The sequence below is a fragment of the Phlebotomus papatasi genome, chromosome 2 (assembly GCF_024763615.1).
Source record: "Phlebotomus papatasi isolate M1 chromosome 2, Ppap_2.1, whole genome shotgun sequence".
NCBI classification, from domain to species: Eukaryota; Metazoa; Arthropoda; class Insecta; order Diptera; family Psychodidae; genus Phlebotomus; species Phlebotomus papatasi.
Window position 1 is genome coordinate 41,727,852 of NC_077223.1, and position 20,976 is coordinate 41,748,827.

At 33.2% G+C, this 20,976-nt stretch overlaps 1 protein-coding gene across 1 annotated transcript in view; it reads right to left on the reverse strand.

The window, feature by feature from the left end:
* Positions 1-881: 881 nt before the first annotated feature.
* The window catches only part of LOC129801140 (nephrin-like), a 140,130-nt gene continuing 120,035 nt past the window's right edge, over positions 882-20,976 (reverse strand). Inside the window, exons 11-17 of the mRNA XM_055845906.1 lie at positions 16,592-16,673; positions 10,617-10,776; positions 9,607-10,040; positions 8,761-9,008; positions 8,479-8,601; positions 3,449-3,640; positions 882-1,646 (exon numbers count right to left, since the gene is read on the reverse strand). Coding sequence (XP_055701881.1) covers positions 1,527-1,646; positions 3,449-3,640; positions 8,479-8,601; positions 8,761-9,008; positions 9,607-10,040; positions 10,617-10,776; positions 16,592-16,673 — 1,359 coding nt within the window. The 3' untranslated portion in view covers positions 882-1,526. The remainder of the gene's footprint in view (positions 1,647-3,448; positions 3,641-8,478; positions 8,602-8,760; positions 9,009-9,606; positions 10,041-10,616; positions 10,777-16,591; positions 16,674-20,976) is intronic.

The following is a 20,976-nucleotide window of genomic DNA, read 5'->3' on the forward strand; positions in this document are numbered from 1 at the left end:
AATTACTGAAAAAACAACTAAATTTGATCAATTTTGAATTATTCTGACAATTTTACTGCGAGAATTTTACCAAGGGAGCTGTATGCAATTGTAAGGCTTAAATATCCTCGGGAAATTTTCGAAATAAGGTAAAGTATCCTCTCTCGACCGGTGGGTCAATTTTTGAATGTTTGATGGTCAATTTCGTCAATTTCTATGAATTTGTCACTGGTTCGTATTATTCATGGAATGATTGACCTATTAGTGTTAGATCATTCGCAAAATACTATAGCAAATATAAATAAATTGAGTAAATAAATCTACCTGTCGAGACGAGGAACCGATCGAGCAAGGGCACTTTACCTTATTCCAACTTTTTGTGAACCAATTGAACTGAAGCAGAGGGAATCATGGATTTTCGCTGAGATAGTCAAATACTGAAATGAAATTTGGACTATAACTAGGGGAAACTGGGGCACCACCAAACATGGGGTACCACTAAACACTAATTTTTAGTTCTAAACTACTTGGACTATATCGACCATTTCTTCAGTGGACAAGCATCCTTGCCTATAAATTTCTATAAGTCTTGTCCTCTGAAGTCAAATATCTGATTAAAAAATCGCAGTGTTTGGTGCTACCCCGTGTTTGGTAGTGCCCCAGTTTCCCTTACACCAAAATCACGAAAAAAAAGAGAATAAGCCGAGAAAAACAATAAATAAATAATGAAATATAGCTTTGTTCTTACCTGAATTCGATTACATCTCAACTTATTATCTAAAACAGAATCCTTTAATTTTTTTTAAAAATAGAGCACTACTATTTTAAGAGAAATATGACGAAAAGACATTGAATTTGTTAAACTTCTGGCCAAATACAAAAAATTGTATTTCTTGCACGTCTTTTGATTCATTCTCAAATCGATTGACTTTTTATTTCAAATCCCTGCATTTCGATACATATTCAGTTAGAACTTGTTTTTTTTTACATTTAACATTTTTTTGTTATTCTATTTTTTTCGTGCTTCGTGTCAATTTCTCTCCTGAATTATTTTGGGATACTGATGCGTGTTCGTTAGAAAGGATAACAAAGGGAATAGTGAATGGACATAAAAACCGTATGGACATTTTCAATTTATATTTTTCTCTTTCACTATATTTCCATAAATATCTATAGAAGATAATAAAGTCAAAGGTATTATGAAATTGAGCCATTTAGATGGATAAAAATGCATTTTACACGTTTTCATTTATACAGACAATATTAATTAAAGAGACTCTGGATTTTTTGCGATCTATCGTCTCTATTCCTTGTTTTTCTTTCTTATTTTTGATTATGGAATGATTTTAGTATGTTATCTGTTTTATTATTACAGTACATTTTTCTTTTATTACAAAACACTGGCATCTTCAGTTTAAACTTCATTTAATTGTATATTTACCTCAAAATTTATTGTATAGTTACAATGGGATCAGCAGTCTCCTCCCAAAGTGACGATTTGCGAGTCAGTCTGGTTTTGTTGTTGCGAGGAGATGGATTTACTTGTGTCAGAAACGTGTGGTGTAATTTGTGGAGGCCTCAGGCGGAGGTGATGCAATTGCTGATGACCTATCTAAGGTGGTTGTGCCCATCTCGCTTTCAGGACACATTTTCCGGGTGGGATTTTTCTATAAAATTAAATATAAACACACAATATGCCATAAAATTATGAAGATGCTTGAGATACAGGTAGCTGTTAAATGATTTCAATTGAAATCGTGTAGATTATTGTACGAAAAATAGAATAAAAAATATTTTGAGAATATTACTAGAGTTCTGGAAGCAAAAGAAGAAATCATTGAGTCATCAAATTAAAAAAAAACTGAAAGATTAGTAGTACGAACTGAATCATGATAGGGTAAAGTGGTACAAGTTGGACAGGGCTTTTTTTTCTTGATAAATTTAGTACTTCATTTTTTAATGCTTTAATTTTTTAATTTGGTTCCTTGTGCTTAAAAAAAATTTAGTACTGTATTTATCAAGATAAAGTCCCTGTCCAACTTATACCGGCGAATTGTCCAACTTGTAACACTATGTCCAACTTGTATCATTTTATCCTATGCTAAATTTTGTTTTCTCAATAACTCAGTTCCATTATGTCATGAATCGGTCTCGAACTTTAGTTGCTGACAATTAAAAATAATTAAATTCAGTCGACCAGTCTGTCCAGAAATATAAAGGCTCAAATGCCTATTTTTGAAATGTACATAGCTGAGATTCGTATTGTTAGATAAAGCGACCGTTAAAGGCTACAACTCTTCTGAACATCCCAGTTGCCCCAACTATACAAATATAATCGAAAATCCGATTTCAAAAAATGCGTTTTCGAAAATTCGATATCTAGTATTTCGAAAACTAAACAATACTTTTCGATGACATTTTAATATGTTGTAGCTGAGGTCGAGACTTTTTCAACGATAGATCTCACTCTCTCCTTGATGTTCGCTGACCCGAGCTTTAAATGAAAATATCTTGACCGGACGAAAACGAAACGATTTCAATAAAATTTTAGTTATATTTAAGCTTTCACCCAATCACAATGCCGTCTGACATTAATTAAAATAGCATGTGGGAACAGTCTGGTATTTGAGTGGGAACAGTCTGTATAGTACTTGAGAACAGTAATGTGCTAAAAGAACATGCTCATTTTTCATTGGAATAGCACCATTAATCTCGTATTGAGACTTTTTTTAAAAATAGGTCATATTCATCCCCATTCCATACCAATGAATCCTGACCCTTACTATACCTAAATAGACCGGACTCTATCTCTAATATTTATCAACTGATTTTAATGGACCTTCTTTTCTTTTGTTGACCTTCTGTTTAAACACGATTTTTTACCCCCAAAATATATCCTACAATCAAGTTGCATGCAATGCTAGGTCATCTGTAAATAATCTCACCTATCATAAGCTTATCTTATCACTGGTTTTAAGAGCTCTAACCGTAACTACATATATTTTAAGTGGACTGAAAATATTAAAGTTGATTTAATTGGTTAATGTGACCATAACCTCTGACACTACCTTACCCTAAATTTAAAAATTCGATTGGTATACTTTTCTATCATTATGATATTTTTGTATAATTCCTTAAATTGTAAGTTATGATAGGAGTAATCCAAACAAAGAAATATTTAAGAGACTTCTATTGTCAAGCACGAATTTAAAGTTTATGTTGATTTGAACCATTAGTGGAGCAGGTGAAAATCAATGATACGTGGTTGTGAGACCCTATATTCCTCTCGCTTAACTCAATTTAGGCAAATATAAGCGGAGGCGGGAAAGACTTTGCGGATTTTGGGTTACAGCTATGTTATTTACATTTAGGAAGCGAAAGAGGTCGAATCATGGGTCAGATATGCAAGTAAATTTGATGTCTGAGCGTTTTGGAATTTGCTGTTTAGGGAGGGTGTCGGTGAACTTACCGCATTATTTGAGCATAGCCCATCTGTCATGTTGTTTGTTGTCAGGAGTGTTTTATTCGCAAAGGGCGCCGGAGGTGGAAACGTTGTCATTTGTGATGGATGAGACATGACCGATGTGGGCGGCAGTCGGGAAATTGTATTCGTACCATAGACGCTGTGATGGGTGTAGCTGGGATTTCTGGCCAAATCAATCTGCAAATCAAGTTCGATTAGTCATTGCTCATCTGCAACTAATGGCATCTTCGTAAGGGAGTTTCATGGTATATTTGGATATCCATCCCATGGGGACATTTATCAAAATTCAACACCAACAAATTAGCTTTCAGCAGAAGGAAGTGCTCCAAATTTTACTGCGATTTATTGAAATCTGGACTATAACTACACCAAAAGTTCGATTTTGTGTGTTTCACTGTAAATTTTCGACATCACTCAAAAGGTTCACACTTTTGGGCTTTTGGGTCAGTGACATTTTATCAGATTGTTGACCTTTTTTAACACAAAATTTCTTAATGTAAGGGACAAACCAACAATCCATTCTATCTATAATAATTGGGAGAGTGACCTGCTTATGCATCGACTGATGGGGGCTCCAGACTGTTGCGAGCTTCCGCACTATGTCCTAACACTTTCACGACTCAATAAGCACTGACATCCGTACTCACTGAGATCGTACGATCGACTAACTCTAACACAGTCGTCTTCTCCACCACCAGAGGCGCTGGCCTAGAAAGGAGACATTGCGTCTCGAATATTTAGGGTTGCCTTAGCAGAGCATTTATTGCTATAAGGCGGGAAATTTGACTGCTACATTAACTAGTTATATACTTACGATATAATGTTTTGCTTGAATCAATCTTGTAATCATTGGCAATTGCTCTTCATACAATGAGAGAAATCCGAAAAAGTTAAAATAACATTCCGGAAATGTTAATTTTACCCTGCATTATTGATTCGAAATCGGTGTAAATATTATGCTTCTTAGGTGTATTATAGGTTAATGTTACTCGTTTTCATGTCAATTTTACATTTAAAAAGGTGTAAAAATAACATTAAAAAATGTTGATATATTTGTACACGTAAAAAGTGTTAAAGTTACGAGGAATAAAAGTTAATCGCACCTCCTTTTTTCTCAGTGTAGTATCCTTATATAAATTATATCATTTTATTGCTCGAATTTAGAAATAGCAATACAAGTCCTTGAATTCTAAGTGATTATTGAAAATCGAATTTCATTGGTTTTTGTTGTTCGAATACTTTGTTTAGAAAAGTACTTCATTTTTCGATATTTGTCAATTTCCATTCCTAACTGCTAAAACGGTCTTCCGACTATAGAGACCTGGCCCAGTTACCAAAAGTAATTCTAAATATCAAGAAATTTTACTAGTTTTGCGGAATATAATATACCATTTCTCCTTAATAACCCAATACTAAGTTAATTTTTTGCAAAAAAACTTGTCTGATAAGAAATCATAGCTGTTGAGTCATATATGGTTAAGCCTATAGTCTAAAACCCGTATGGACTTTAATGGACTAAAGTTGATCTCCTAGAATGTTTAGCCAGTAAAATTTGGCAGTAAATGATAAGATACAGTAGAGCCTCGCTATAGTCCATATTTGGTTCCAGATTTGACACTTGGGTCGCACTATAGTCAATGGCATTTTTTTTAAATAATCAACGACTTTTAGTATTGAAATTGCTCGACGGCTTCCACTTTCTTTGAGATTGTGATACTTGTCCACGCTGTCTTCAATATGGATCATAATTATTACAACTACTCAATAAAGTTTGCCAAAAATAATAAAATAATTATGACAACATTGCATGTCGCGTACTAAAAAACATAACCTAACTTAAAATCAGTGTTTTGAAATCAACTATAGAGCGATGGCCTATAGCGGGGTTCTACTGTAAAGTTAATTTATTCAACCACTGAGAGAAATCCGAAAAAGTTAAAATAACGTTCCGGAAATGTTAATTTTACCCTGCAGTATTGATCCGAAATCGGTGTAAATATTACCCTTTTTAGGTGTATTGGGGGTTAAAGTTACCCTTCTTTCATGTTGATTTTACCCTTAAAAGGTGTAAAATTAACATTAAAAAATGTTGATATATTTTTACACCTAGAAAGTGTTAAAGTTACGAGGAATAAAAGTTAATCGCACCCTCTTTTTTTTCTCAGTGACAGACCTAATTCAAAATATTTAGATTCTCAAGATCTCGGTGTATGACAATTTGGAATAAATCTTTACTGCCAAACTTTACAAGCTCAATATTCTCGAGGTCAGCTTTTGTCGGTTTGAGTTCTGGATTCCATGCAAATAGTTTTAGTTATACAAAATTTCCAAATTTTACTTTTCACGAAAAATATTTTGATCTAGGGTAAGATTGGGTAATTTAGAATCATGTCTAATTTGGAACTTTGAGATTCTCTAACAGTTTTAGATGGTAAAAAGAAAAAAATAACGAATAAGTATTCTCGAATGTAAAGTCTTGTACTTATTCGTGGTTTTCTTTTCTCTTTGACCATGTGAAAAGTGAGAAAATCTTAAAATTCCAAAATGAACATGATTCCGAATTACCCCATCTTGCAATACTCTTTGTTCGCTCGCGGTCTGTTTGTCTATTAGATATTAAGTTTAGGATTTATAGGATAAACTATACTGGGAATAGTGAGTAGGGGCCTTCTGGATACTCAATGCTTTAAATTGAGATAAAGAGCGAGATAAAAAAGTATTTCTCGTAACATTTTTTATTTTAATTTTCTCGCATAGTTCGAAAAATATAAAGCCCTTGGGAATTTACATTAGAATGTTAGAAGGCATAAATGGACTAAAATGGGAGGCATTTATTTGTACGGTAAATATGACGTAAAGCGGTCAATTTCTCCCACTGTACTGTTCCATCTCTCCTGGTATATGACTCTCCAAAATAATGATTAAATTTATTTTCGGATATGACTTAAAAATTGTTACTAAATATTTTCTATTTCATTTCAATTCCATTATTGTGTCAGTTGAATGCATAATAATAGAGAAAATAAAATATACTAGAATGAAAATAAATGTGTTTTTTAGTTTATTTGTTTAAATTATTTTGTTGAAATACAATGTACTTGAAAGTATAAATTACAAAAGTTGAGTAAATTTACAATTTATATTTTATAAAAATAAATAAAAATAGTTTATGGAGCCTAAAATTATTGGAATATTCACGAATTAATCACGGTTAAATCAATTTTGGACATGTTCCACTATTTTGTTTTATTATATTGAATACGTTATAAAGACATACCAGATAGGATCATAATTTTAAAAGACAAATTGAAATGTTCGAATAAAGAATACGAAGTCAGAAATTCGGTGCCATAGATGCGGGCGATGTGGGTGACTTTTGCACTCTATTATTTTCGTAAGCTTTTCAGCTGAGATTCTTTCCAATGTCATCTTTTGTAGTCACAGGTGAAATTCGACCTCACCAGATCGGACCCAAATTTTAGATTTACACGTTTTGACACTCATAGATCACGAATATCAGGGGTATGACATTTCCTATGTTTCCCATATGTTTCTAGCGTGTCGAAAAAACTTTGGAGTTTAATCGGTGTTTTCTGTTATTGTGGAATGAATTAGCAAAAAATACAATTAGAAAATAAAAGCCAATTTAATATGGAATGGGCAACCGAAAACCCCAAATTGACAACCTACGTGATTCCGAAGATATCTCGTGAAATGTGTACGAAAACAGGGAAAAATTTACATTAAAACCGGTCGCATTTTTTAGAGCAAGTGTCACCCCCCTGACGAATATCATATGCGCTAAAAATCTATTTTCGTGGACGGCACGTCCAATCCCGTCCGTCGTATAACAGCTTCAGAGAGAAAATGGGGAGAGATATCGACAAGTGGTTTTCGGCAAAGGTTAAATATCGTTGGGCCGCTAAAAGTTAATGATGTCAGACCCACCCTTTACCTCTTCCTACTGCCATTTTGGAATATCCACAAATGTTGTTTTCTAAACAACTCAGCCTCTATGGCGTGGATCGATCTCGATTTTTTATATGTTATAGCTAGGTTTAAGAGCTTTCGATTAAAAAAATAAGCGTCCACGACCTCCCTGACCCGAGCTAGATGGGGTCAAAAATTGAATTTTCAAATGTCCATATCTCCGGTTCTAATTTTCAGAATTGAAAAAATTCTGGTGTTTTGGAAAGGTCTCGCTATAAATACTACAACGCCACTGACACCGCAACGAAGGTTCGATTAATCGGAAAATCGATTTTCGAAATTTCGATTTTGAATTTTGTGAAAACTAGACCATGCTTTTTCTTTAAATTCATCCAAAAAATTAGTGTGCTATGATATTTTTTTCAGTTTGATTTTGATGTATCATCAGTAGGGGAAAGTACTCTCCCTTCGAACGTTCATGCCTTCGAATAATGTGAATTTTCTTTTACTTTTTCTAAAAGAATTGCATACAATTATCATGTAATTATCAATAATTGATGATAAGCTATCGAATATTTAGTAGAAATGTGTAAGTCTCTTAGGAGAAATGAAAGAAAAATTCACATTATTCGAAGGCATGAACATTCGAAGGGAGAGTACTTTCCCCTACATAGAATTGTTGAGTTCGAGTAATCTAAACTCCTACCCACCTCGTTCGTACTTCGTTTTTATATTATGTTATTTCATCTTTATTATTAAATTAAATGCGAGAGTTTTATAGTGCTTATTTTTAAATGCAATTTTAAATTATTATTTTATTTTTGGTTTTATGAGCTCAATATGTACGATTAAATCTTTCGCATTATAAAAGTTGCTCTTGCTGAAATGCCATGCCTGTTAAATTACTAAATGCACATCACCCTTGAATAAAGTGAAAGAGGCGGAAATCTGAACAGGTGGTTGATGCATTTGGGTCAATCTCATTTGCGGTGACAAAGAGGTTCGGGTGTCAAATTTGAGAGAGTACCAAGGGAGTGAATTTTGCCGTGCAGTGTTCTTCAGTTGCGTGTAATTGAATTAATTACCTGAGCGTAAATCGTTGGCTCGTGTTGACGTTTTAGATCACCGTGACGCGGTCTGCCCAGAGTAGCAGTAGTATAGGGTGGCCTTTTCATCAGAGACAAATCTGCATATGTGAGATGGTCATTCTAAAAAAAAATCCAAAAATATGTGATTTTTTTACGTCCTTTTGTGAACGAAATGAACATTATTCATATCGCTTGATGAATTTGTTAAATTTAGGATTGATTTGAAATATTAATTAGAGAATTAGGTGATTTTTTTTTGTATAGGAATTTTAAACTCACCAAATTTTGCTGTTGAGCCATACTTGTGACTACTGGTCGCATTGTGCTGTAAGTAGTCGGTGGCAGGAAGTTTTGGGATCCAGGAAGAGCGGTTTGATACGTCACCATCCTTTCGTAGCTGCCCAGTGTGTTCAAGCCATTCTGTTCAGCAAGGGCAGCTGTTGCATATAGTCGAGGGTGAGCGGTATTATTGATCCACTCGAAACCCTTCTCTTCGTCCTCTCGGTCTGACAGTGATGGCTTGGGACCTGGAAAGAATTGAAGAGCAAATAGGAGGAAAGGGCGTTGTAAATAGTTTCAGATAACGCCAAAACCCAAGGGAGTTTCTGAAATATCTACTGGGAATTAAAGAGACAATGATGCTATTTTTTTTAATGTAATTCAGGACTGTATTGCAATACCATAACTTTTTTTGTTAAATGTTATTTTGCAGAGTTATAGTAGATAATTGACTTTTTGAGTTAGCTATACTCAAAATAAATCTACCCCATCCTCTTCTCTTACAGAAACTTTGTCCACCTAAAGTTCAATAAATTTTCAAGAGAAAAAATGTGGTCGGTATTTTTGGAAAATGGCCAATAAATAAAAAATTAGTACATGTCAATGTTTGGTTAATATATTTAGGTTTAAGTAACAAAAATGTTGAAATTGTCAGTAAAATTTTAAATTCGGTCAGTTTAAAAGTTCATTTGGTCAGTAAAAATGAATTTTGTCATTTAGGGCTTTGGCACACCTTTCAGACCAGGAAAGTTTCGTACTCAAAATTCGATTGAACTTCTTTTGGGTTAAGTTGTGTGACTTTTTTCTTTAAAAAAAGGATAAAACATTTATTAAAAAAAAACTTACCTTGAGGAATAATGTCAGGATTCTTTTCCATACTGTCCAGACTATCACAAGACTCTCGTCCCGGATCGAGTCCATCCATCTGGGACGGATGTGTTGAATTTCTCATAGTAGTTGTTGTTGTGGACAAACTGGGGGCAATGTGGCTAGTACAGTTATTGTGATCCCTGCCACTAGATCCCCTGAGCCTCACAATAAACACAATAACAAAAGCTATGAAGACTAAACCACCCACAATTCCCAACAGAATAGCCAGAAATGGCTTCATATCTTCGATAACAGGAGCACCAAGTGCTAGGTCAGTCTGCTTTTCAGGATTTTTCAATGTATAGGCATTCAGTCGAGCTGACTTGCTAGTACCTTTTGAATTGGTTGCAGCAAAAAGCAGTATATATTCGATTCCAGATTGTAGGCCACGAATCTCAAAGTAGGGTAATCTGAAAGTTTAATTTTTAATTATTCACCATGCACTGAGGATTCTTTATGATCCCAATTTCCATTTTACTTTCAGAGATAAATGTCCTATTAGCAGTAAGCTATAAAGAATTTTTATGCAAAAAATTCCATGTTGTGGAAAATTCGTTTGAATTAAAATGAGAATAACAAGAAAAAAACAATAATGGAAATATTTCAGGGCTTAATTTAAATTATTATACTGAGGGGATGGAAAATATGTACCACAGAAATTGTTTTCTCCTCATTTTTTTCTCGTACATATAACCACCAATAATGATTCCGAATGATTAACTTTATGACAGCGACAATGAAATTCAATGCCTTTTGGTATTAACTTTGAGTGCGAATTTCCATTTTGCACGAAATTTTTTCCCCTTTTTGAGTAATTAACTTTTAAAATTGGGGCCAAAATAATGAGAAGGAATGACACAGTGAAAAAGTAGGTACAGACATTTTTTTCTCGCTTAATTGAAATTGCAGAGACGCGTATTCCAATGCTAAAATTATATTTTACTCAATGATAAGCAAAAAAAAACTTGGCTTAAAAGTTTCCTCACCGAGACTTTGAAGTTGTCACCAGTTGACGAGCTTCTGATGAGTAAACTTCAGCGAAAAAGCTCTGCTGGAGGCCCCCATTAAAGCCCTCGATGCATTCTACCTGGATCATGTCGTAAGTTATGTTGAGCACTGTGCAGTTGTTCGGTGGATCCGGAGGACCTAATAAGGGAGAAAAAAATTGCAATCTCTTGGAATTGTATTTTTTTTTAACAAGGATTCATTATTAGCTGAGATTTTTGATCTTTTAGCTAAGTTTTTATATTTTCAAAGTTACTCAAATTTCTTTACTTTGTAAAAAAGTTTATTACTATAAGAACATTTTCAGTATTTCGAAAAGTATATTCAGTGACATTGTGTTAGAGTTCTCATTGATATACATTTTATTTTTTTCATTCCTTAGGTCTAATATTTTAGGACAATTCTTATAATTTCGATTTCAATTTGATTGTGGTACTTATGTGACAAAAGCCTCAATTCAATTGAACTGATTTATTTATTCACTGAAGAAATTTAAAACCTTTAAAGGACGGTTAATTTTCTGTAACTGATAAATTTCGTAATACCGATACCTGAGGCACCGAGGCTCCTGAGCCACCCTTTAATGAGCGGCCTGTATTATAACGTCGAAAAGAATTGACTTTTTTTATAATTGCTTAAATTTACTGAAATTAATTTAAGAATATACCACAAAGATTTCAAAAGCCAATTCGAGGTAGGGGGAGGTGGGGCTACTTTGAGCTGTGAGGCCACATTGTTATACGATATTTCCGCATATTTCTAAAGGAAACTGGGTTTGAACATGATGTAGTTTGGATAGACAAAATAATTGTGTATCTAAATAAAATAATTGTAAAGACCAGATTCACTTAGAAATAGGCGAAAAGGTCGTATAACAATCTAGCCCCACAGCTCAAAGTAGCCCCACTTCCCCCTATTTTCAAAGACACAGAGACGAAGCAAAGGAGCACCGAGCAAGATTTGTTTTTAAGTGATCGGGCGAACATTCAAAACGTTGAATCGAGTCTTTACTTCTCCTTTTTACGATTTTTGCGATTTGGCGGAAATTAGAGGAAATTGGTGGATACATTAAAGTTTGTACTTCTTGGAATTAAATTCTCTTTTTTATGAGATTAAAATAATAGCGGCTTCAGACATAAGGCTTAGCCATATGGCTTAACTTCTCTAATGTCTTATCAGTTAATATTTTTTGGAAAATTTTGACTTAGGATTGGATTATTAAGGGCAAACCTATTACATTTTGAAAAATCAATAAAATCGGTTGCTGTTTAAGATTTTGAGACTCTCGAGAACTGGGTTAAACCTCTAGTCTGAAGACGGTCTAACCCAGGCTTTGGAAAGCGGGCCCGATTCGTCTTACATATTGTTGAACCTAAACAGTCTTTGAATACTTTTTTAAAAATATTTTTAACAGCATTAAAGTAGATATTTTATCTCAAAAAATGCACTTTTTTTTAAACCTAATAGGGTAAGTGTGCCAAATTTCGGCCAGCTTCTAATTTCGGCCATGTAAATAAATTAATTAAAATTATGTATGTAATCTTCGAATAGTCAATGAATTCATTTTGCTTTCAAATATTTATTCATTTTAGGATGTATTAACACAAATACCATTAAATTTTAGGTATAATTTGAATTTAAATTGCGTTGTAAAAACTCTGTGTGGAAAGAGTCTTACAAAAAATGTGACAGATCGATTGTGTCTCTAGCAGTCTTGTGATTTGTGGTGAAGTGCAGAAGGTTTTCCTTCGATGTTTTTCATGAAAATTGATTAGTTTTCATTAAAGATTGTTTCTGTTTATGTTAATAGTGAATCAATCTTTAAATTTCGGGTAAAATTTCCCAGCTGGATCCTGTATTTCGCGTAAAAACGTATATACTTTGTGAGCGTCTCTCCGGTGAGGTAGTGTTGGATATTCCGGCAACATCTTTTGCTTTCCTAAATTTCTTATTCATTTTATGTTTTCTTTATCAATTTCTGAATTCTACAATGTTCAGAGAAAAAAACCATCGCTTCTATGAAAAAGATGATGTGAAAAAGTCATTGGAAGAGTTCAGGAAGTGAAAATTGCTACGCGAATCTGCGCGTAAATTTGAGATGCTACTCTTCAGGTTTTTAGGACAAATTACACGGAAGATCTCAGGGCTTGTGAGTCACATAAACGTATTAAATTAAATATTAAACTCGTTTTTCTACCCCTTTGACATACACAGTAGAAGAAGATTTTGAGGCTTCGTAGACACTCTAGCTTCGATCACTACATATTTTTCTCATAATTCTTTAATAAATTTATCCCTTTAAGGACGATTGGGTCACCCGTGAGAGAAAATAATTTTTCCTGACTACCTAAAGTTATAGAAATAACGAATGTTTGTACGTTAACATAAAGTAGAAGAAGGTTGTAAGAATCAAGAATATTTTTTGCAAATCTCCAGCTATTTGCTATATAGTCATTCGAGGAGAAATGGAACACATTTTTTATATTCAATATTGCGGATACGTTTTGAATGCGAGACAAAGATGAATCTCACTGGTTGATCATTTGAAGACTCTAAATTTAAGATATCAATATTAGAAAAGCTAAATGAAAGTAGTCGCTTCGAAAAATAGGATTTAAAAAAAGTTGCATTTTGAGGCACTCAAAAAAAGTTCGGGAGAGATGGAACACCCCTAATTTTAGCAAAATATTTATAGTTTATTTTATTTTAATTTAGTATAGGAGGGAAGTGATTTTAGACATGAACACTATTTCATTGAATTTTTTGGACTTTATTTTAGTTTTTTCAGTGTAAGGTAAAGTACCCTTACTCGACCGGGTTCCTCTATTCGACCGGTGGGTCAATTTTTGAATATTTGATGGTGAATTTCATCAATTTCTATGAATTTGTCACTGATTCGTATTATTTAAAGAATAATTGACCTATTAATGTTAGATCATACACAAAATATTATAGCAAATATAATTAAATTGAATAAATAAATCTACCGGTCGAATAGAGGAACCGGTCGAATAAAGGGTACTTTACCTTAAATGATTTATTTTGTAAAATATGTGGCTCATATACTTCGATGGCAATTTCGCTGAGTGTATCAAGTCAGTCTTACTAGAAATTTAGGGAAAATAATTTCTAAGATTTACTTGAAAAGATTTTGAAGAACATTGACCAAAATTCACACCGGAAGTATTGCCAAAACTATTAAGTTCGATCTCTCCTCAACCCCCAAATACACGTATTCTTATGGCGAAATAAAAATTTTTGCCCATTTTTTCAGACATACAAAAAATTCAATTTCAATTTTCTCGTACAATTTTAAAGGTAGAAAGTTGTAACTTGGGGGTTTTCATTAGAATGTTGAAGGGCACAAATAGACCAAATGAGGTGGAGATCGTGAATAGGGTGTAGGCAGGAGGCGAAGTGGTCCATCTCTCCCACTGTTCCAACTCTCCTCGAATTATATAGTACATAATCAAGCTCAAAAGTAACGAATTTTCAAGTGACCGCACTGATAAATGATTTTGTTATATTACCATTTTTTTTAAACAAAAACCTTTTGAAACTAGAAACTATTTTTCATTAAAACGAAAATTATCATTCATTGATATTTTCAGGAAATTATTTTAATTTTTCGTTCATAAATCGTTCATCTATCGTTCATAAAGGCAAATAATACACCGAATCAGATTCCGTTGAACTTTCCAGGGTTAAATGTAAGACGTTTCACAAATTTCGTTTATTGGTTTAAGTTTTATTGTTGAATTTCGGTCCATAGAAAGTGTCTCGTTCTTAAAAAGGGTTAACCTAATATATGGCAATATATTTTTTGTTCTTTTGAAAACTTTTGTTTTTTTTCTTTTTGTTTGTTTAGATAATCTACGAATAAATGGCAAAATTTTACGTATATTTTTCTGTGTGTTTACAAACATTTTCGAACAAATGTGTATAAAAGAAAAAGAAATGCTCGTAAAGTTATCATGTTACGAACAATGTTTGTGAAAAAGCACATAATTTCACGAACTATTTAGTGGATTATGGGTTTGACGAGCATTTCGTAAGCCTTCAATGCGGATTGCCAAACATTTATGAACTATTTTACAAAATATTTAGTATAAAGAAAATAGCTGGATCGAAAAATATTCTAGGTTCCCATAACCGTCTGTTTAACGGCTATATAGGGTAAGTGTGCCAAATTCCGGCCAGCTTGCAATTTCGGTCACCTTTTTTGTTCATTGAATTTCCATGAACTTTTAGATTTTACGTACTCTAGAGAGATTACACAATGCAAAAGAGTAACAAAAAATGTAGCTTCGACAAACGAGATGACGTGAAAAATATATTGGAAGAATTCCCAAAGAGCAAGGAACTATGAGAATGAAGGTGGCCGAAATAGGGCACCAAAGCTATGTCTATATTTTTATTCATTTTTAAATGTATTAAGAATGATTTTAGAGTAAAAAAAAGAGGGTAAACTCTTTTCAAAGTTCCAAGCAACACTCTTACAAAAGAAAGAATTAAAAAAAAATCAATTTGTATTTAAAATATTACATTTCAAACTTCAGACTTTGACGCTTGCATGTAACTATGCCGAAATTTGGCACACTTATCCTATACAAATATTGAAAAAAAAATTTCAGGTAGTCGGATTAAATATTTTCTCTTTGAAACACCGATGACTTAATTGCCTTTAATGGGTTAACGCAAGGTATTTTTTTAATTTAATTTTTAAAACCTTGATTGATAATCCAGAGGTGACAGTATAACTTATTTTCGATATTATCGACTGTCGATTTTGCAAAATTTAGCGTTAGCTGTACTTTTTTAAGCTAATACAAATATTTATCAACGACCACAATCTATTAAGAATGTTACAATAAATGGTCTTACAATGCGTGTGTGGAAATTCGTAATTCATTTAATCGAACAGATACATATTTATCGATAGTATCGAAAAGTCATCGCATTCCATCCCAGCGTTTTTTTTCTAAATAAGGCAAAGTTTATCTTGTATGAACATGTGGACTTTCCCAAAGAGAAATTTTTGACTTCCTGAAAGTTATTCACTTTTTAAAATTAATTTTAAATCCGGATTTTTCAGTGAACAGCAAGTTAATCAATGGCATTTCATATGGATATTATTGATGAGCAATTAATTTAGAAAGTGGATCACGTGGGAAACTTTTAAAAGATCCTTGGCGAACTTGTCGAATTAGTAAGTGAACCATGGCGTCTTTTTAATTAATGAAAACAACTCTGTGGACTTACCTCATTAAAAATTTACAAAAAACAACATCACTTCAAAGATTAAAAACATCTCATGCCACCATTTGGCTGTCTCAGGAGTTTACCTGTCAGCCAGATGAAATGAGGGGGTGGAGATGTTAAGATGGGGAACGGTAAGTCGTGCTCAATCTTCATGCTAAGACTTGACGACTGGGAGTTGTTGGGTGAAGGAGTGGAAAAAAAAACAGCACGACAAAGTTGTTCATTCTCTTCGCAATGAATTTTCTTTACAAGAATGGAACATTTTGGGGAGCAAAGGTATCCAGAGACCAAGGAATTTCCTTGCCATATGGAGTGTCAATGTGAGATTGTTAATGAATAATTAAGTAACTTTCTGTTTGTCGGCTCACCTTTTACTGAGGAATTGTGATTAAATCCAAATAAAACTTAGTCAGGGATTGTACTATTTTTCTCAACGTAATGCGAAGTTTGGGATTTATTTTTTGCTAACTCTAAAGCCGATATGGGGTTATTTATAGCAAATGTGTAATATCACATAAAAGGATTAATTAAGGTAATATTATTCTTCTTAATGTACAAATAATCCCTGTAAAAAGTTTCAAGACTGTCCAGACAATTTGCACTGATTTTCTAGAGTTTTATCTACTCATTTTGGAGATGGCTAATCCAACGTGGAATTAACCAACTCTTGAGTGAAGAGGTTGTTGAATGTTACCTGCTGGAATTATGTGAAAGACACAGGGATCAGCCTGAGCGCCAATATCGTTGCTTCCCCAGCACAAAAGGGTCCCGTAATCCTGCAAAAGGAGTCACAAAACGCACTTGAGTCCATTGTATCCTTTCAAAGCACACACACTGCTCACTTGGCCTCCAAATGCCTGAGAGAGATTGGGGAGCTAAAATCCCATCCCCTTTGACCCATTTTAATTAACATTTCATTTAGCACAGGAGTTGGGCATGGGTCGAAAAAGAAATTGGGATATAATGAAGTATTCGCTTTAGGTGTATGCAAAAAGCAACTGTAAAGTATTTAAAACACACTCTCGCTCTTTGAGGTGAAAGTTAAATTTTAAAAAGTTGTTGTGAAAAATTTACAGTTGGAAATAAAGTAATGAAAAATAAATTTTAAATATTCCATTTGGTATTATTTAAAGGAATATTTTTGTTAATTTATGAGGAAATTTAGAATTATTGTGTCAGTTGAATGCATAATAATAGAGAAAATAAAATAGGGGAATGTAGGCATGGTTCCCACTGAGTGAACCTTTAAAACGATCCGAATTTTCTCTTTGTTTGCAAAGAGCTGACTTATCATTTCTCATCTCGTCTCATGAGCTTAATAATTGTCTTATGGCTAAGAAATGACGAACTAGCTCTTTGCAAACAAAGAGAGAATTTGCGTTGTTTGAAGGTTCACTCTGTGTGAACCATGCCAACATTCCCCTATACTATCATAAAAATAAATGTGCTTTCTATTATTTGCTTAAATTATTTTGTTGAAATACAATGTATTTGAGAACATAAATTGCAAAAGTTGAGAGTAAATTTACAATTTAAATTTTATAACAATAAATAAAAATAGTTTATGGAGCCTAAAATTATTGGAATATTTACGAATTAATCACGGTTAAATCAATTTTGGACATGTTCAACTATTTTGTTTTATCATATTGAATACGCAATAATGACATACCAGATAAGCTCATAATTTTAAAAGACAAATTAAAATGTTCGAATAAAGAATACAAAAGCAGAAACTCGGTGCCGTAGATATGGGTGACTTTGGTCCTCTATTATTCGTAAGCTGTTTTTTTTATTCTAATGTTTAAATAAGGAGGTCAAGATCCTCCCTAAGTGCTAAAATTAAAGAACAGCTTACGAACAGTAAGGGGTCAAAGTCACCCACAGAGGACAAGGACACCCGCATCTACGGTACCATTATATAAATCACGAACCTACAAAAATTGTTTGAAAATCACATTTCATTATTCATTTCACACATCTTCGTTCACCGGATGTAAAAGCATTCGACTTCTCTGCCTAGGACATTTTACATTTTTTATATTGTTGATGAGTAGGGGAGACCGGGGTACAATTAGCCAGGGGTAGAAGTAGACAGTGGATTTTTCTCGTTTCCCTTAAAATGTACATTGAGCAAAGTATCTTTTAATGAAAGCAGGAACACATCCCCATATTCCCAGAAATATTTATAAGTCTGATCCTGCTATCCTACAATTTAGAAGCATTTTTATAAAATGGGTATAAAATTGTAATTTTGATGTTACAGTTTTTGGCCCAGAATTTGGTTTTCTAAGTTGTTAGTCAAAACCTCATAGTTTTATTTTGTTTCTGGTTTAATAAAGTTAATTAAGAGGTTTTACTTGGATAATTATCTCCTTTTTTATATAAGATGATAAACACTGAAACAGCCCTCGGGGAAGATGTAGCCACTCTTAAATAAAAGGGTCAAGTTGATCCAAATTTGATCCTTTTGCAAAGGATGGATCAAATTGACACGTTCTATTATGATAAATGTGCATTCAAGGTTTGAAATTTGATCCATCCTTTGCAAAAGGATCAAATTTGGATCAATTTGATCCTTTTATTTTTACCAGTGAATACATGGATAATTGTTAGATGATAAAGTATTATTGATATTCCAAGCAATATTGCCATTCGGATGAATAATTTGTGAAATAGATTTTTTCAGAATATTTTCATCAATTTTATCGAAATTACAAAACTGTCATAAAAAAAAAGTCGTCTAAAGCCTTTTCCTTTAGATTTAAGTGACATATTTAGCATCAGTGGGCTTCAGTGTATCAAGCGAAACAATGGCCTCAATTCTGAGATCAAAATCAAGATCAAAATTTCAAGCTGTCAAATATATCTAAAATCAAGATTTCGTATTTTGACGCGAAGTATTTATGGAAAATAAAATGTCTTAGCTAAGAACCAAGATTTTAAGATTTTTCACACTTAACGAAACGTCACTTCTGACAAATATCTTCATTTCTTTGCCGAATTTGTTGATATTTCGTCATATAAATTATGAAAATGAATAATAGGACGTATTAGAGAATAAATGAGAGCCCATGAACGGGAGTACATGAAGTTCAAACTAAACTTGTGACCTGTGATAAACCAAGAAATGTTTATGCAAGATGTGATTATTTTGAAGATCTCCTCAGGGTTATGTACTTCGATATGTTATTATATAATCTAGAAATAGGTACCATTTCGATTAAATTACAAGGTCAAATGAAGTATTTTTCAAAGTGAGCGCGGCTCACTACCATAAAAAAAGTTGTTATACAGACCTATATTGTACAAAAAAAATTTTAGGCTGATCGGATGTATAGATGACCCACACCAGCCAATTAATGCAAACTTCTTAATTAAATTTCGCTGGGTGTAGTTACATTCATCATCAATAGTCATTTCTATATGAAATTCTTCAAATTGTTACTATCTTGAAAATTCCAAGCACCTCCGAAAAGATCTTGGAATTATTTCAAGAAAACAAATTCGATGTTCTGGAATCTTGAAATATTGATTCAAGAATTGCAGATCTTAATATCCACACGGTTTTTGTCTTAAATTTACAGATTTCAAGACATTTGACAGAAATTGACATCTTGATCTTGATTTTTTGATTTGAGAATACCAAAACTTTGAAATTTTCTTGATTTTCTTGGAATCTTGGTTCCAGAATTGAGGCCAATATTTGGTATCTACAGTTTAAAATTTCGTCTGGAAAACTGGTGGCAATTAGTGCCCCAAAAGTGGCTATATCTACCCAGGCCGGGGCAAGTGTAGCCAATGTGTCATACTTTTTTCATTATCCTTTCTAGAAAAAGTCAAGGATTTTAGAGCTCTGAACTACACTGTTTCATATAGCCAATATCCTAATGCTACTTATGAAACATAAAAATATTAGACAAACCTTATCATATTTTCACAAATCACTCACGAAAAAACAGCCTCATTTGCTGGCTAAAAGTACCCCAATCTCCCCTATAGGAGATATTCTTCGTTGTAAATGGACGTTGTAAATGGTCTGCAAACTTGCGTTTAGTCAATGTACAAGGTGTTCATAGGCCGCCTAGGGGCATAGTCTGTATCAAAAGTGGTTATATCGAAAATTTCAAATGAAATTTAAAAACAAAAGACATGGGTTTGAAAAGTTGCAGTTGAATTGGTTCACACTGTGTATACATAGATAAATGTATATATGGTATATACGTAAAATTTTTGGTTACTCAATAACGTATTTTTTGCAGCATGGACTTGATTCAATTTTAGATTTGCTAAACCTAGACCTTAAAATGTTCAATAAAAAATTATTTATCATAATGAGTTTCTTCTACAATTCCAAACTTCAGTGTGTCAACGTTTTAATAGTTCATCGACCCATATATGAGGAGCTCAGAGCAAAAAAACGCTATTTTAAAAGGGAAATGCATAAGACTTAGAGTTTTTTTTACTCTGAGCACCTCATATACTTTTCGGATTAGTACTTTGAGCTTTAGTTTTCGGCTGTAATTCTTTATAAGAGTCCCGGTCAAAATCCCGAAATCCAAAATCCTGAAAGCCAAAATCCTGAATTTCAGAAAACCAGTACCTATTAGAGACAAAGAGAAATTTTCTGTCTTTTGGGAATTTATTCTACACATTGTCTTCGTGTAATTTCGTCCCTTTCGAGATTTTGGTTTTCTGGATTTTGTCGCTGAAGATTTTGGCTTTCGGGATTTCAACTTACTAGAGATTTTGGCTTTCAGGATTTTAACTTTTCGCGATTTTGGCGTTTGAGATTTTGGCTTTTAGGATTTTGGTTCGGTAAATCTTGAAATCCTTACTTTATATGTTGGAAACGAGGTCAAAGCTACTTAAATCGAATTAAAATTTACATTCCGACTTGACGTATACTGTGAATCTCCCCTACCATAACCTGACCTAAATTTATCATTGCCATTTGATATTCATTTATTTATAATAAATCCTTGTGAAAATGTTTTTGATTGTTGTTTTATTTTCTTTTTTGTAGGTAACGAAGATAAATATTGTCCGGATCGATTTATAAAAAGGGGGTTGAAAAAA